This window comes from Spea bombifrons, chromosome 7, assembly GCF_027358695.1.
Source record: "Spea bombifrons isolate aSpeBom1 chromosome 7, aSpeBom1.2.pri, whole genome shotgun sequence".
Taxonomy (NCBI): Eukaryota; Metazoa; Chordata; class Amphibia; order Anura; family Pelobatidae; genus Spea; species Spea bombifrons.
In genome coordinates, this window is record NC_071093.1 from 5,064,686 (window position 1) to 5,082,500 (window position 17,815).

Here is a 17,815-nt window from a genome sequence, read left to right on the forward strand (position 1 = left end):
CCCCTAGTACCTTTTGGACCTGGGATGAAGATGATTATTGCCAAGATTTGGCACATGATTTTGGCAACAGTGAGAGAACCGGAGCTCTCTAGATCCCAGTTTCACCCTTCCTCCTGCCTGTCTGACTAGTATTATTGGTTCTGATGGCAGGATTGTGTTCATCCTGCTGTTATAACTAATTTGCATATGATCTGCATATTGTTTTACATATGGTGGCCTTCCTTACCATTTTCTTTTCCCCTAGTACCTTTTGGACCTGGGATGAAGATTGCCGAGATTTGGCACATGAATTTGGCAACAGTGAGAGAACCGGAGCTCTCTAGATCCCAGTTTCACCCTTCCTCCTGCCTGTCTGACTAGTATTATTGGTTCTGATGGCAGGATTGTGTTCATGTGCTTTGAGTGCTGTTATAACTAATTTGCTTATGATCTGCATATTGTTTTACATATGGTGCCCTTCCTTACCATTTTTTTTTCCCCTAGTACCTTTTGGACCTGGGATTAAGATGATTATTGACAAGATTTGGCACATGATTTTGGCAACAGTGAGAGAACCGGAGCTCTCTTGATCCCAGTTTCACCCTTCCTCCTGCCTGTCTGACTAGTATTATTGGTTCTGATGGCAGGATTGTGTTCATGTGCTTTGAGGCGCTGTTATGCATGCTGGTTGTAGCTCACCACCACCTTACTGAAAAGCTCTTGGAGGCTGGTGGTGATTGCTTCTTCAATGATGTTAGTTTCTGTTTTGCCTCAATGCAAGTTCTTGTGTCTTGTGTCTTGTGTCTTGTGTCTTGTGTCTTGTGTCTTGTGTCTTGTGTCTTGTGTCTTGTGTCTTGTGTCTTGTGTCTTGTGTCTTGGACAGCCGCAGGTGATGATTTGCCCTGGCAGAAATGCTGGAGTCACGATGTGTGGTCTTGCACCCCACTGCATGTCGTGAGCGCACAATCCACTGATGGATGTCTTGTGTCTTGTCATTGAGGTAGGTCTTGGCAGCATGAGGTGCTGATTTGCCCTGGCAGAAATGCTGGAGTCACGATGTGCGGTCTTGCACCCCACTGCATGTCGTGAGCGCACGATCCACTCATGGACTGCCTCACATCTTCTTTTCCCCTAGTACCTTTTGGACCTGGGGTTAAGATGATTATTGCCATGGTTTGGCAGTGCAGCCTATCTTTGCTGTAGGAGGATAGGGAGCCTTTTGGCCCCTTTCTCTCTCCAAAGAGAAGGCAAAAGATCTGGCCTTTCTCCTCCCATGGGGGGGTAAGGAATTTCTCTGGGTTTTCCCTTTGGGGGAACCCAGTATCGTAACCGGCTTCTGCTGCTTTTTGCGCAGAATGCTGAACCCAGGAGCATGTGCCTCGGGCTCAAAAAAAAAATAAAAAAAAAAAAAAAAAAAAAAGAAGCCCGAGGTGTGTGCTCCTGGGTGAGGCGTTCTGTGGAAGAAGCGGCAGAAGCCAGTTACGAAACTGGGATCCCCCGAAGGGAAAACCCAGACAAACTCCTCCACCAAAACATAGTGCCAAAATCATGTGCCAAATCGTGGTAATAAGACTCGCCAAGTGTTCAGTATTGTCTTTTGTCTTGGCATTGGGGTAATCTTGGCACTTCTCTGCCTTTTAGCTAAGATCATTAGATTCCCCCCCAGGGGTGGGTGGACAGGACACACACACACTGATCCTCTGGCCTTAGGGCTGGGAAAGCAATGGAGCCCAAGGTGCTGATTTGCCCTGGCAGAAATGCTGGATTCACGATGTGCGGTCTTGCACCCCACAGCATGTCTTGAGCGCACGACCCACTGGTGGCCTTCCTTACCATTTTCTTCTCCCCTAGTACCTTTTGGACCTGGGTTTAAGATGATTATTGCCAAGATTTGGCACATGATTTTGGCAACAGTGAGAGAACCGGAGCTCTCTAGATCCCAGTTTCACCCTTCCTCCTGCCTGTCTGACTAGTATTATTGGTTCTGATGGCAGGATTGTGTTCATCCTGCTGTTATAACTAATTTGCATATGATCTGCATATTGTTTTACATATGGTGGCCTTCCTTACCATTTTCTTTTCCCCTAGTACCTTTTGGACCTGGGATGAAGATGATTATTGCCAAGATTTGGCACATGATTTTGGCAACAGTGAGAGAACCGGAGCTCTCTAGATCCCAGTTTCACCCTTCCTCCTGCCTGTCTGACTAGTATTATTGGTTCTGATGGCAGGATTGTGTTCATCCTGCTGTTATAACTAATTTGCATATGATCTGCATATTGTTTTACATATGGTGGCCTTCCTTACCATTTTCTTTTCCCCTAGTACCTTTTGGACCTGGGATGAAGATGATTATTGCCGAGATTTGGCACATGATTTTGGCAACAGTGAGAGAACCGGAGCTCTCTAGATCCCAGTTTCACCCTTCCTCCTGCCTGTCTGACTAGTATTATTGGTTCTGATGGCAGGATTGTGTTCATGTGCTTTGAGTGCTGTTATAACTAATTTGCTTATGATCTGCATATTGTTTTACATATGGTGCCCTTCCTTACCATTTTCTTTTCCCCTAGTACCTTTTGGACCTGGGATGAAGATGATTATTGCCGAGATTTGGCACATGATTTTGGCAACAGTGAGAGAACCGGAGCTCTCTAGATCCCAGTTTCACCCTTCCTCCTGCCTGTCTGACTAGTATTATTGGTTCTGATGGCAGGATTGTGTTCATGTGCTTTGAGTGCTGTTATAACTAATTTGCTTATGATCTGCATATTGTTTTACATATGGTGCCCTTCCTTACCATTTTCTTTTCCCCTAGTACCTTTTGGACCTGGGATTAAGATGATTATTGACAAGATTTGGCACATGATTTTGGCAACAGTGAGAGAACCGGAGCTCTCTTGATCCCAGTTTCACCCTTCCTCCTGCCTGTCTGACTAGTATTATTGGTTCTGATGGCAGGATTGTGTTCATGTGCTTTGAGGCGCTGTTATGCATGCTGGTTGTAGCTCACCACCACCTTATTGAAAAGCTCTTGGAGGCTGGTGGTGATTGCTTCTTCAATGTTGTTAGTTTCTGTTTTGCCTCAATGCAAGTTCTTGTGTCTTGTGTCTTGTGTCTTGTGTCTTGTGTCTTGTGTCTTGTGTCTTGTGTCTTGTGTCTTGTGTCTTGTGTCTTGTGTCTTGTGTCTTGGACAGCCTCAGGTGATGATTTGCCCTGGCAGAAATGCTGGAGTCACGATGTGTGGTCTTGCACCCCACTGCATGTCGTGAGCGCACAATCCACTGATGGATGTCTTGTGTCTTGTCATTGAGGTAGGTCTTGGCAGCATGAGGTGCTGATTTGCCCTGGCAGAAATGCTGGAGTCACGATGTGCGGTCTTGCACCCCACTGCATGTCGTGAGCGCACGATCCACTCATGGACTGCCTCACATCTTCTTTTCCCCTAGTACCTTTTGGACCTGGGGTTAAGATGATTATTGCCATGGTTTGGCAGTGCAGCCTATCTTTGCTGTAGGAGGATAGGGAGCCTTTTGGCCCCTTTCTCTCTCCAAAGAGAAGGCAAAAGATCTGGCCTTTCCCCTCCCATGGGGGGGTAAGGCATTTCTCTGGGTTTTCCCTTTGGGGGAACCCAGTATCGTAACCGGCTTCTGCTGCTTTTTGCGCAGAATGCTGAACCCAGGAGCATGTGCCTAGGGCTCAAAAAAAAAATTAAAAAAAAAAAAAAAAAAAAAAGAAGCCCGAGGTGTGTGCTCCTGGGTGAGGCGTTCTGTGGAAGAAGCAGCAGAAGCCAGTTACGAAACTGGGATCCCCCGAAGGGAAAACCCAGACAAACTCCTCCACCAAAACATAGTGCCAAAATCATGTGCCAAATCGTGGTAATAAGACTCGCCAAGTGTTCAGTATTGTCTTTTGTCTTGGCATTGGGGTAATCTTGGCACTTCTCTGCCTTTTAGCTAAGATCATTAGATTCCCCCCCAGGGGTGGGTGGACAGGACACACACACACTGATCCTCTGGCCTTAGGGCTGGGAAAGCAATGGAGCCCAAGGTGCTGATTTGCCCTGGCAGAAATGCTGGATTCACGATGTGCGGTCTTGCACCCCACAGCATGTCATGAGCGCACGACCCACTGGTGGCCTTCCTTACCATTTTCTTCTCCCCTAGTACCTTTTGGACCTGGGTTTAAGATGATTATTGCCAAGATTTGGCACATGATTTTGGCAACAGTGAGAGAACCGGAGCTCTCTAGATCCCAGTTTCACCCTTCCTCCTGCCTGTCTGACTAGTATTATTGGTTCTGATGGCAGGATTGTGTTCATCCTGCTGTTATAACTAATTTGCATATGATCTGCATATTGTTTTACATATGGTGGCCTGCCTTACCATTTTCTTTTCCCCTAGTACCTTTTGGACCTGGGATGAAGATGATTATTGCCAAGATTTGGCACATGATTTTGGCAACAGTGAGAGAACCGGAGCTCTCTAGATCCCAGTTTCACCCTTCCTCCTGCCTGTCTGACTAGTATTATTGGTTCTGATGGCAGGATTGTGTTCATCCTGCTGTTATAACTAATTTGCATATGATCTGCATATTGTTTTACATATGGTGGCCTTCCTTACCATTTTCTTTTCCCCTAGTACCTTTTGGACCTGGGATGAAGATGATTATTGCCGAGATTTGGCACATGAATTTGGCAACAGTGAGAGAACCGGAGCTCTCTAGATCCCAGTTTCACCCTTCCTCCTGCCTGTCTGACTAGTATTATTGGTTCTGATGGCAGGATTGTGTTCATGTGCTTTGAGGCGCTGTTATGCATGCTGGTTGTAGCTCACCACCACCTTATTGAAAAGCTCTTGGAGGCTGGTGGTGATTGCTTCTTCAATGATGTTAGTTTCTGTTTTGCCTCAATGCAAGGTCTTGTGTCTTGTGTCTTGTGTCTTGTGTCTTGTGTCTTGTGTCTTGTGTCTTGTGTCTTGTGTCTTGTGTCTTGTGTCTTGTGTCTTGTGTCTTGGACAGCCTCAGGTGATGATTTGCCCTGGCAGAAATGCTGGAGTCACGATGTGTGGTCTTGCACCCCACTGCATGTCGTGAGCGCACAATCCACTGATGGATGTCTTGTGTCTTGTCATTGAGGTAGGTCTTGGCAGCATGAGGTGCTGATTTGCCCTGGCAGAAATGCTGGAGTCACGATGTGCGGTCTTGCACCCCACTGCATGTCGTGAGCGCACGATCCACTCATGGACTGCCTCACATCTTCTTTTCCCCTAGTACCTTTTGGACCTGGGGTTAAGATGATTATTGCCATGGTTTGGCAGTGCAGCCTATCTTTGCTGTAGGAGGATAGGGAGCCTTTTGGCCCCTTTCTCTCTCCAAAGAGAAGGCAAAAGATCTGGCCTTTCCCCTCCCATGGGGGGGTAAGGCATTTCTCTGGGTTTTCCCTTTGGGGGAACCCAGTATCGTAACCGGCTTCTGCTGCTTTTTGCGCAGAATGCTGAACCCAGGAGCATGTGCCTCGGGCTCAAAAAAAAAATAAAAAAAAAAAAAAAAAGAAGCCCGAGGTGTGTGCTCCTGGGTGAGGCGTTCTGTGGAAGAAGCAGCAGAAGCCAGTTACGAAACTGGGATCCCCCGAAGGGAAAACCCAGACAAACTCCTCCACCAAAACATAGTGCCAAAATCATGTGCCAAATCGTGGTAATAAGACTCGCCAAGTGTTCAGTATTGTCTTTTGTCTTGGCATTGGGGTAATCTTGGCACTTCTCTGCCTTTTAGCTAAGATCATTAGATTCCCCCCCAGGGGTGGGTGGACAGGACACACACACACTGATCCTCTGGCCTTAGGGCTGGGAAAGCAATGGAGCCCAAGGTGCTGATTTGCCCTGGCAGAAATGCTGGATTCACGATGTGCGGTCTTGCACCCCACAGCATGTCATGAGCGCACGACCCACTGGTGGCCTTCCTTACCATTTTCTTCTCCCCTAGTACCTTTTGGACCTGGGTTTAAGATGATTATTGCCAAGATTTGGCACATGATTTTGGCAACAGTGAGAGAACCGGAGCTCTCTAGATCCCAGTTTCACCCTTCCTCCTGCCTGTCTGACTAGTATTATTGGTTCTGATGGCAGGATTGTGTTCATCCTGCTGTTATAACTAATTTGCATATGATCTGCATATTGTTTTACATATGGTGGCCTGCCTTACCATTTTCTTTTCCCCTAGTACCTTTTGGACCTGGGATGAAGATGATTATTGCCGAGATTTGGCACATGATTTTGGCAACAGTGAGAGAACCGGAGCTCTCTAGATCCCAGTTTCACCCTTCCTCCTGCCTGTCTGACTAGTATTATTGGTTCTGATGGCAGGATTGTGTTCATCCTGCTGTTATAACTAATTTGCATATGATCTGCATATTGTTTTACATATGGTGGCCTTCCTTACCATTTTCTTTTCCCCTAGTACCTTTTGGACCTGGGATGAAGATGATTATTGCCGAGATTTGGCACATGATTTTGGCAACAGTGAGAGAACCGGAGCTCTCTAGATCCCAGTTTCACCCTTCCTCCTGCCTGTCTGACTAGTATTATTGGTTCTGATGGCAGGATTGTGTTCATGTGCTTTGAGTGCTGTTATAACTAATTTGCTTATGATCTGCATATTGTTTTACATATGGTGCCCTTCCTTACCATTTTCTTTTCCCCTAGTACCTTTTGGACCTGGGATTAAGATGATTATTGACAAGATTTGGCACATGATTTTGGCAACAGTGAGAGAACCGGAGCTCTCTTGATCCCAGTTTCACCCTTCCTCCTGCCTGTCTGACTAGTATTATTGGTTCTGATGGCAGGATTGTGTTCATGTGCTTTGAGGCGCTGTTATGCATGCTGGTTGTAGCTCACCACCACCTTATTGAAAAGCTCTTGGAGGCTGGTGGTGATTGCTTCTTCAATGATGTTAGTTTCTGTTTTGCCTCAATGCAAGTTCTTGTGTCTTGTGTCTTGTGTCTTGTGTCTTGTGTCTTGTGTCTTGTGTCTTGTGTCTTGTGTCTTGTGTCTTGTGTCTTGTGTCTTGGACAGCCTCAGGTGATGATTTGCCCTGGCAGAAATGCTGGAGTCACGATGTGTGGTCTTGCACCCCACTGCATGTCGTGAGCGCACAATCCACTGATGGATGTCTTGTGTCTTGTCATTGAGGTAGGTCTTGGCAGCATGAGGTGCTGATTTGCCCTGGCAGAAATGCTGGAGTCACGATGTGCGGTCTTGCACCCCACTGCATGTCGTGAGCGCACGATCCACTCATGGACTGCCTCACATCTTCTTTTCCCCTAGTACCTTTTGGACCTGGGGTTAAGATGATTATTGCCATGGTTTGGCAGTGCAGCCTATCTTTGCTGTAGGAGGATAGGGAGCCTTTTGGCCCCTTTCTCTCTCCAAAGAGAAGGCAAAAGATCTGGCCTTTCCCCTCCCATGGGGGGGTAAGGAATTTCTCTGGGTTTTCCCTTTGGGGGAACCCAGTATCGTAACCGGCTTCTGCTGCTTTTTGCGCAGAATGCTGAACCCAGGAGCATGTGCCTCGGGCTCAAAAAAAAAATAAAAAAAAAAAAAAAAAAAAAAGAAGCCCGAGGTGTGTGCTCCTGGGTGAGGCGTTCTGTGGAAGAAGCGGCAGAAGCCAGTTACGAAACTGGGATCCCCCGAAGGGAAAACCCAGACAAACTCCTCCACCAAAACATAGTGCCAAAATCATGTGCCAAATCGTGGTAATAAGACTCGCCAAGTGTTCAGTATTGTCTTTTGTCTTGGCATTGGGGTAATCTTGGCACTTCTCTGCCTTTTAGCTAAGATCATTAGATTCCCCCCCAGGGGTGGGTGGACAGGACACACACACACTGATCCTCTGGCCTTAGGGCTGGGAAAGCAATGGAGCCCAAGGTGCTGATTTGCCCTGGCGGAAATGCTGGATTCACGATGTGCGGTCTTGCACCCCACAGCATGTCATGAGCGCACGACCCACTGGTGGCCTTCCTTACCATTTTCTTCTCCCCTAGTACCTTTTGGACCTGGGTTTAAGATGATTATTGCCAAGATTTGGCACATGATTTTGGCAACAGTGAGAGAACCGGAGCTCTCTAGATCCCAGTTTCACCCTTCCTCCTGCCTGTCTGACTAGTATTATTGGTTCTGATGGCAGGATTGTGTTCATCCTGCTGTTATAACTAATTTGCATATGATCTGCATATTGTTTTACATATGGTGGCCTGCCTTACCATTTTCTTTTCCCCTAGTACCTTTTGGACCTGGGATGAAGATGATTATTGCCAAGATTTGGCACATGATTTTGGCAACAGTGAGAGAACCGGAGCTCTCTAGATCCCAGTTTCACCCTTCCTCCTGCCTGTCTGACTAGTATTATTGGTTCTGATGGCAGGATTGTGTTCATCCTGCTGTTATAACTAATTTGCATATGATCTGCATATTGTTTTACATATGGTGGCCTTCCTTACCAATTTCTTTTCCCCTAGTACCTTTTGGACCTGGGATGAAGATGATTATTGCCGAGATTTGGCACATGATTTTGGCAACAGTGAGAGAACCGGAGCTCTCTAGATCCCAGTTTCACCCTTCCTCCTGCCTGTCTGACTAGTATTATTGGTTCTGATGGCAGGATTGTGTTCATGTGCTTTGAGTGCTGTTATAATTAATTTGCTTATGATCTGCATATTGTTTTACATATGGTGCCCTTCCTTACCATTTTTTTTTCCCCTAGTACCTTTTGGACCTGGGATTAAGATGATTATTGACAAGATTTGGCACATGATTTTGGCAACAGTGAGAGAACCGGAGCTCTCTTGATCCCAGTTTCACCCTTCCTCCTGCCTGTCTGACTAGTATTATTGGTTCTGATGGCAGGATTGTGTTCATGTGCTTTGAGGCGCTGTTATGCATGCTGGTTGTAGCTCACCACCACCTTATTGAAAAGCTCTTGGAGGCTGGTGGTGATTGCTTCTTCAATGATGTTAGTTTCTGTTTTGCCTCAATGCAAGGTCTTGTGTCTTGTGTCTTGTGTCTTGTGTCTTGTGTCTTGTGTCTTGTGTCTTGTGTCTTGTGTCTTGTGTCTTGTGTCTTGTGTCTTGTGTCTTGTGTCTTGTGTCTTGTGTCTTGGACAGCCTCAGGTGATGATTTGCCCTGGCAGAAATGCTGGAGTCACGATGTGTGGTCTTGCACCCCACTGCATGTCGTGAGCGCACAATCCACTGATGGATGTCTTGTGTCTTGTCATTGAGGTAGGTCTTGGCAGCATGAGGTGCTGATTTGCCCTGGCAGAAATGCTGGAGTCACGATGTGCGGTCTTGCACCCCACTGCATGTCGTGAGCGCACGATCCACTCATGGACTGCCTCACATCTTCTTTTCCCCTAGTACCTTTTGGACCTGGGGTTAAGATGATTATTGCCATGGTTTGGCAGTGCAGCCTATCTTTGCTGTAGGAGGATAGGGAGCCTTTTGGCCCCTTTCTCTCTCCAAAGAGAAGGCAAAAGATCTGGCCTTTCCCCTCCCATGGGGGGGTAAGGAATTTCTCTGGGTTTTCCCTTTGGGGGAACCCAGTATCGTGACCGGCTTCTGCTGCTTTTTGCGCAGAATGCTGAACCCAGGAGCATGTGCCTCGGGCTCAAAAAAAAAATAAAAAAAAAAAAAAAAAAAAAGAAGCCCGAGGTGTGTGCTCCTGGGTGAGGCGTTCTGTGGAAGAAGCAGCAGAAGCCAGTTACGAAACTGGGATCCCCCAAAGGGGAAACCCAGACAAACTCCTCCACCAAAACATAGTGCCAAAATCATGTGCCAAATCGTGGTAATAAGACTCGCCAAGTGTTCAGTATTGTCTTTTGTCTTGGCATTGGGGTAATCTTGGCACTTCTCTGCCTTTTAGCTAAGATCATTAGATTCCCCCCCAGGGGTGGGTGGACAGGACACACACACACTGATCCTCTGGCCTTAGGGCTGGGAAAGCAATGGAGCCCAAGGTGCTGATTTGCCCTGGCAGAAATGCTGGATTCACGATGTGCGGTCTTGCACCCCACAGCATGTCATGAGCGCACGACCCACTGGTGGCCTTCCTTACCATTTTCTTCTCCCCTAGTACCTTTTGGACCTGGGTTTAAGATGATTATTGCCAAGATTTGGCACATGATTTTGGCAACAGTGAGAGAACCGGAGCTCTCTAGATCCCAGTTTCACCCTTCCTCCTGCCTGTCTGACTAGTATTATTGGTTCTGATGGCAGGATTGTGTTCATCCTGCTGTTATAACTAATTTGCATATGATCTGCATATTGTTTTACATATGGTGGCCTTCCTTACCATTTTCTTTTCCCCTAGTACCTTTTGGACCTGGGATGAAGATGATTATTGCCAAGATTTGGCACATGATTTTGGCAACAGTGAGAGAACCGGAGCTCTCTAGATCCCAGTTTCACCCTTCCTCCTGCCTGTCTGACTAGTATTATTGGTTCTGATGGCAGGATTGTGTTCATCCTGCTGTTATAACTAATTTGCATATGATCTGCATATTGTTTTACATATGGTGGCCTTCCTTACCATTTTCTTTTCCCCTAGTACCTTTTGGACCTGGGATGAAGATGATTATTGCCGAGATTTGGCACATGATTTTGGCAACAGTGAGAGAACCGGAGCTCTCTAGATCCCAGTTTCACCCTTCCTCCTGCCTGTCTGACTAGTATTATTGGTTCTGATGGCAGGATTGTGTTCATGTGCTTTGAGTGCTGTTATAACTAATTTGCTTATGATCTGCATATTGTTTTACATATGGTGCCCTTCCTTACCATTTTCTTTTCCCCTAGTACCTTTTGGACCTGGGATTAAGATGATTATTGACAAGATTTGGCACATGATTTTGGCAACAGTGAGAGAACCGGAGCTCTCTTGATCCCAGTTTCACCCTTCCTCCTGCCTGTCTGACTAGTATTATTGGTTCTGATGGCAGGATTGTGTTCATGTGCTTTGAGGCGCTGTTATGCATGCTGGTTGTAGCTCACCACCACCTTATTGAAAAGCTCTTGGAGGCTGGTGGTGATTGCTTCTTCAATGATGTTAGTTTCTGTTTTGCCTCAATGCAAGTTCTTGTGTCTTGTGTCTTGTGTCTTGTGTCTTGTGTCTTGTGTCTTGTGTCTTGTGTCTTGTGTCTTGTGTCTTGTGTCTTGGACAGCCTCAGGTGATGATTTGCCCTGGCAGAAATGCTGGAGTCACGATGTGTGGTCTTGCACCCCACTGCATGTCGTGAGCGCACAATCCACTGATGGATGTCTTGTGTCTTGTCATTGAGGTAGGTCTTGGCAGCATGAGGTGCTGATTTGCCCTGGCAAAAATGCTGGAGTCACGATGTGCGGTCTTGCACCCCACTGCATGTCGTGAGCGCACGATCCACTCATGGACTGCCTCACATCTTCTTTTCCCCTAGTACCTTTTGGACCTGGGGTTAAGATGATTATTGCCATGGTTTGGCAGTGCAGCCTATCTTTGCTGTAGGAGGATAGGGAGCCTTTTGGCCCCTTTCTCTCTCCAAAGAGAAGGCAAAAGATCTGGCCTTTCCCCTCCCATGGGGGGGTAAGGAATTTCTCTGGGTTTTCCCTTTGGGGGAACCCAGTATCGTAACCGGCTTCTGCTGCTTTTTGCGCAGAATGCTGAACCCAGGAGCATGTGCCTCGGGCTCAAAAAAAAAATAAAAAAAAAAAAAAGAAAAGAAGCCCGAGGTGTGTGCTCCTGGGTGAGGCGTTCTGTGGAAGAAGCAGCAGAAGCCAGTTACGAAACTGGGATCCCCCGAAGGGAAAACCCAGACAAACTCCTCCACCAAAACATAGTGCCAAAATCATGTGCCAAATCGTGGTAATAAGACTCGCCAAGTGTTCAGTATTGTCTTTTGTCTTGGCATTGGGGTAATCTTGGCACTTCTCTGCCTTTTAGTTAAGATCATTAGATTCCCCCCCAGGGGTGGGTGGACAGGACACACACACACTGATCCTCTGGCCTTAGGGCTGGGAAAGCAATGGAGCCCAAGGTGCTGATTTGCCCTGGCAGAAATGCTGGATTCACGATGTGCGGTCTTGCACCCCACAGCATGTCATGAGCGCACGACCCACTGGTGGCCTTCCTTACCATTTTCTTCTCCCCTAGTACCTTTTGGACCTGGGTTTAAGATGATTATTGCCAAGATTTGGCACATGATTTTGGCAACAGTGAGAGAACCGGAGCTCTCTAGATCCCAGTTTCACCCTTCCTCCTGCCTGTCTGACTAGTATTATTGGTTCTGATGGCAGGATTGTGTTCATCCTGCTGTTATAACTAATTTGCATATGATCTGCATATTGTTTTACATATGGTGGCCTTCCTTACCATTTTCTTTTCCCCTAGTACCTTTTGGACCTGGGATGAAGATGATTATTGCCGAGATTTGGCACATGATTTTGGCAACAGTGAGAGAACCGGAGCTCTCTAGATCCCAGTTTCACCCTTCCTCCTGCCTGTCTGACTAGTATTATTGGTTCTGATGGCAGGATTGTGTTCATGTGCTTTGAGTGCTGTTATAACTAATTTGCTTATGATCTGCATATTGTTTTACATATGGTGCCCTTCCTTACCATTTTCTTTTCCCCTAGTACCTTTTGGACCTGGGATTAAGATGATTATTGACAAGATTTGGCACATGATTTTGGCAACAGTGAGAGAACCGGAGCTCTCTTGATCCCAGTTTCACCCTTCCTCCTGCCTGTCTGACTAGTATTATTGGTTCTGATGGCAGGATTGTGTTCATGTGCTTTGAGGCGCTGTTATGCATGCTGGTTGTAGCTCACCACCACCTTATTGAAAAGCTCTTGGAGGCTGGTGGTGATTGCTTCTTCAATGATGTTAGTTTCTGTTTTGCCTCAATGCAAGTTCTTGTGTCTTGTGTCGCCTCAGGTGATGATTTGCCCTGGCAGAAATGCTGGAGTCACAATGTGTGGTCTTGCACCCCACTGCATATCGTGAGCGCACAATCCACTGATGGATGTCTTGTGTCTTGTCATCGAGGTAGATCTTGGCAGCCTGAGGTGCTGATTTGCCCTGGCAGAAATGCTGGAGTCATGATGTGCGGTCTTGCACCCCACTGCATATCGTGAGCGCACGATCCACTCATGGACTTCCTCACATCTTCTTTTCCCCTAGTACCTTTTGGACCTGGGGTTAAGATGATTATTGCCATGGTTTGGCAGTGCAGCCTATCTTTGCTGTAGGAGGATAGGGAGCCTTTTGGCCCCTTTCTCTCTCCAAAGAGAAGGCAAAAGATCTGGCCTTTCCCCTCCCATGGGGGGGTAAGGAATTTCTCTGGGTTTTCCCTTTGGAGGAACCCAGTATCGTAATTGGCTTCTGCTGCTTTTTGCACATAATGCTGGGGTGATAGCAGGGACATTACCCTAGAGTCAGAACTGCCCTTGTTTATTTGACAGTAGGTAGCCAAGCCTTTAGTATCTACGGGCAAGCATTGGGTTAGTCTGTTGGACAAGGCAATTGGACTATTGTTATTGTCACTATTACATTTACAGAGCATCTTTCGGTATTATAGGTTCAGTCAGTGGTGTACCTGGTACAATTGACACCCAGGGCTGGGTTATTTATAACGTCTACCCATTCTAGGCCACAGCTAGGTTGCCTATTGGTTGTCAATTTAAAGTCCTGTAAACGAGGGCCAACAGTATGAGTGATCTCTCGATAAGTTAGGAATACTTATTTTCCATATCCATGTCTTCTTATTGACCTACTTGCTATAGAATAATTTAATTTCATTGAGTTTGAGTTCCGAGGCTTAACCTTTTCCTATATATAATTTGCCAAAGCATAATCTCAGTAGTGATAACATGTAATAATGCCTGAAAAACAAATAGTTTATCCAATCGTAAAGAAAAATAATAGATTTTTTTTAAAAATGCAGGAAAAATTGTAAATATCGGCATCACAACCTTCATCATTTGGAACTCATTAAAAGTAACATTGTTTTATTTGACTAATATTTGTTTAATATATATTTTTTGTGGGGGGGTGGGTTCCAAGGTTTTTTTATACATACTAATTGTCTGAAGACAGAAAAACAAGTAGTCTGGTAGAAGGTAAATCGGTTCAGGCGGATTTCGCGCTTGCTTTGGAAAAGTTTGTGCGTACAGAATGTCCGCCACTGTGGTATCTTCCCAAACACAAGAGGTTTTTTTTAAAATTATTATACAATTGTACAGAAAAACACAGCCAATTGGACGCATTAATGCAAAAACATCAAGAAATTACCTGGGCATTTTAATTCATCACTATAGTCCCCGCAGTCGTTTGATCCGTCACATACCCATTCTGGCAGAATGCACAGGGAGGTGGAATTGCATCTTATAAATCCTGAGTCTTTTACGCCAAGTTTGAAGTAATGAGAGCAGTCAGTGTTGTCTGCAGGGTAATTAAAACATACAAGGCGTGTTATGTCACAAATGAACACGGAATGCGTCTCGTAAGAAACATGGAATAGTGTTGTATTTTAAAACAATTGTAAGGAAGCTGTCACTGTTTTCGATTAAATTTTATTATTAAAATTGCCTCTAACGTTTGTTTTTTGTTTTACAAAATTAGAGATTTTTGGAGTGAAAGTAAGGGGTTTCTTTAATGCAAAGTATCTGAAATACAGGACAGAAGATGGCAAAACTAGCATATTAATTAGTTCCTGTTACCCGACTATCCTTACAAAGGCTGTCTGAACCAGTCAACAAAAGTCAGCAACTTGACTATTTGGTTGTGAATTATGGCACAATTAAATTAGCATACCTGGAAACAGTCTTGGTTTGACGCAGGATCTCTTGGTCAAATGCAACTTCCCTGGGTCACCTCTCTCTTTCACTGGTCAGTTAGATTGGCATTTAGTCATGCCCAATCCCCACCCACTTTCCCTCCTACGCAATAATAACTTAGCATACACAGCTAGCTCCTCCTCTTTATGAAGCCACTCCCACCTGAAGAGGGAGAGCTCTGGCTATCCTAACCTGTGAGGTTCCAAGATATTAAAATATCTGAGATATTAAGATATTAAAATAGATATATTTTTTACTTAAAAGTTTGGACTTGGAAGCAACTAGGAATCAGTGAGGTTCTTTAGGGGAATCATTTTCTTTTTATTTCCGTTTTTTTTTTTCTTTAAAAAAAAAAAAAACCTTGTTGAGGAGAAAATCTCCGTGAAGTCATCAGCTGTACAAGGAGATATGTCAAGACAACTTGTATGGAGAGATTTCCATGTAAATGTCTTACTGCAGTTCTTTTCATCCGAAGCGTCGGAGCAATCAATCATTTGGTTGCACTGTGCTGCCTTGGAGATACAGGCCCCGTCGGTGCAGCGAAAGTCGGTGGTTGCACACGTTGAGACTGTGGAGATGTGTGCAGACATAGAAATAGCACTTTTTATTAATACCTTCAAAATGGCAAAATTGTATACTTGTATATTGTAAACTATGCAAACGTGAACACAGCTGTATTAGCCCAAGAGAAAATGGAGTCTTTACTAGAAGACAATACTTTTTTTTGGGCCAACATAGAAAAAAAGCATCTGGCTTTAACTAAAGAATTCCTGTAAAATATATCAAATATATCTACAACTAAGTAGGTTAGATAGATCTTGCAATGTTGTTCACTACTAAACTAAATTATATTTAGCAAACAATATACAAAACTATACAAAATACTTTTATACAAGGATGTTTAGCTTTGATTTCGTACTTTGGTTTAGCATAATATACAATGTTTTGGCAAAGTATGAATAATATTAAGATTCAGACATATTTCTGTAGTCAGAAACCCATCTTTCTGTGTTTGACCCTGAGTCTCAGTCTACTTTCTTCTTTCTCTAGGTTAGCAGTGTTTGGCCATGACCACTCCCCACCCACTTCTTCCCCTACCACTTCCTCATTGACGACTTTCTGCCCCACCCCACACATGGCTAGCCCCGCCCCCTCACAAAGCCACGCCCTTAAAAGGGGGAGCTCTCCGGGTAGTTTGGGAAGTTTGAAATGGAATGTCCAGGCTTTCTTTATAACGCCTGATTTTAAGACAAATACCCTAGAAGCAAACACTGCAAAATTGTGACGTCCTTCAGATATTATACCTTTTTTAATACATAGCCCTAAAAAAAACCAAAGTATAATCAAATACATTTTGGAAAATAAAAAAAAAACTATATATGTTTTTAGCAATTTTATATAATGTCCTTTCAAAATCATTAAAAATAATCCAACTTATTTAACATTAGCCGACAAAAACTTAAAGTTTACTATATCCATTATTGAATCCATTTCTTCTTTCCGAGTATTTTCCTTCTTCTGTGGAAAATGTACAAAAAAACAAAGCGCCAATTGAAATTTTCCTAGTGTACATTATTCACTATTTCTGTAATGAATTATATTTCAAGCTGTTTGTCTTGTTTACAAAAGTAAGGAGAGCCAAAATACATGAATACGAAACCTGGCGTATTTTGTTTGCGGACAAGCATCTGGCTGGCAACCTAAGGCTTTTTTTTCATAGCAGATGTCCATATCCTCACTCAATTAACTTTGGACCCTGACTAGTGCTATAGAAAAGGAACAAAACAATGGAACAGCGTGTAATTGTCTACCAACGCCATCTACTCTGTATTTTGAAGTTCTTGCTTTCCGTTCAAGAACCAAGGAATATTTTGTTCCCAGTTTCAGGTCCGTTTTAGAACTATATTTGATTGTTTAAATGACCTGAAATGGCAAATGGTACATTCTTTGTATGGAAGTATTTGTGAAAACCCCATGACTTTCCTACACTTGAGGAAAACTCCCAAAAGTACGTCAACACCCATGGAGGAAGTAATGCACGTTGATGGACAATGTGCTTTCAACAATTTTACTTTACTTACAGACATTTCAGATGTATGACATAAACCTCTTGTTACATGACATAAACATTGTGACACATGTGATGTAACCAGCCAATGGGAAACTCTGGGTGAAAACGCAAATGTTTTCATTGGACGAACAGTGGGATTTTCCATCATTTTAGAAGATAGTTTTCACCTGCCTCTACAAATAGCCCCTTGTCTACCAGCCTAAGTGGTCAGTAGACCACTAACTCCGCCATACTGTATGATGTAAGTTCCTCTGTTTATCATGGTAGCTGAAGTGCGCATAGCTACATTTTCTTATATGGTATTAGTAATATAATATTCGCCATATAATTGTTTAATAACTGAAGTGACACAGAATTGCATGTTTGAGTGATATAAAGATATAAACTGATTAATCCATGTCGATATAAGGAGATATCCTGAGAGGATAAACACTATTTGAAGCCATTGAGAATTGACTTTAAGAAAATGTAATCTTGTATTTTTTATATATTTGTTTTGGCAAAAAATCATTGTACTTTTTTTTTCTAGCAAGAAAAACATTGTAAAAAAAAAATGAAATAAATAAATAAAAAAAAAAAATATATATATATATATACAATAAATTGTTCTGCATTTAATCACTAAATCAAACACATGGCCTTTTTAAAAGTAGGATTCCTGAAATTTGACATTTTGTTTGACCTTTCGAGAACCCTTTTAATGTTTAGAATTATGTGGTCTGGTCAGGTTTATACAAATACCATTAATTTTTAATATCTCACCTTGTTCACGGGAAATGTTTGTCTTTCGACGGCGTATTGTTTCTGGTACCTGTTAAAATTCTGTTTTTCTACTCACTACAACAGATCTCGTACATACCCTCATTTTCCAAACAATTACATTCTGGAACACAGTCATTTGTCTGGGC

The 17,815-nt window shown here is 44.1% G+C and overlaps 1 protein-coding gene across 1 annotated transcript in view; it reads right to left on the reverse strand.

The window, feature by feature from the left end:
* The window catches only part of LRP1B (LDL receptor related protein 1B), a 557,319-nt gene that overhangs the window by 142,466 nt on the left and 397,038 nt on the right, over positions 1–17,815 (reverse strand). Inside the window, exons 48-49 of the mRNA XM_053471115.1 lie at positions 15,291–15,404; positions 14,292–14,441 (exon numbers count right to left, since the gene is read on the reverse strand). Of these exons, the coding sequence (XP_053327090.1) occupies positions 14,292–14,441; positions 15,291–15,404 (264 nt within the window). The remainder of the gene's footprint in view (positions 1–14,291; positions 14,442–15,290; positions 15,405–17,815) is intronic.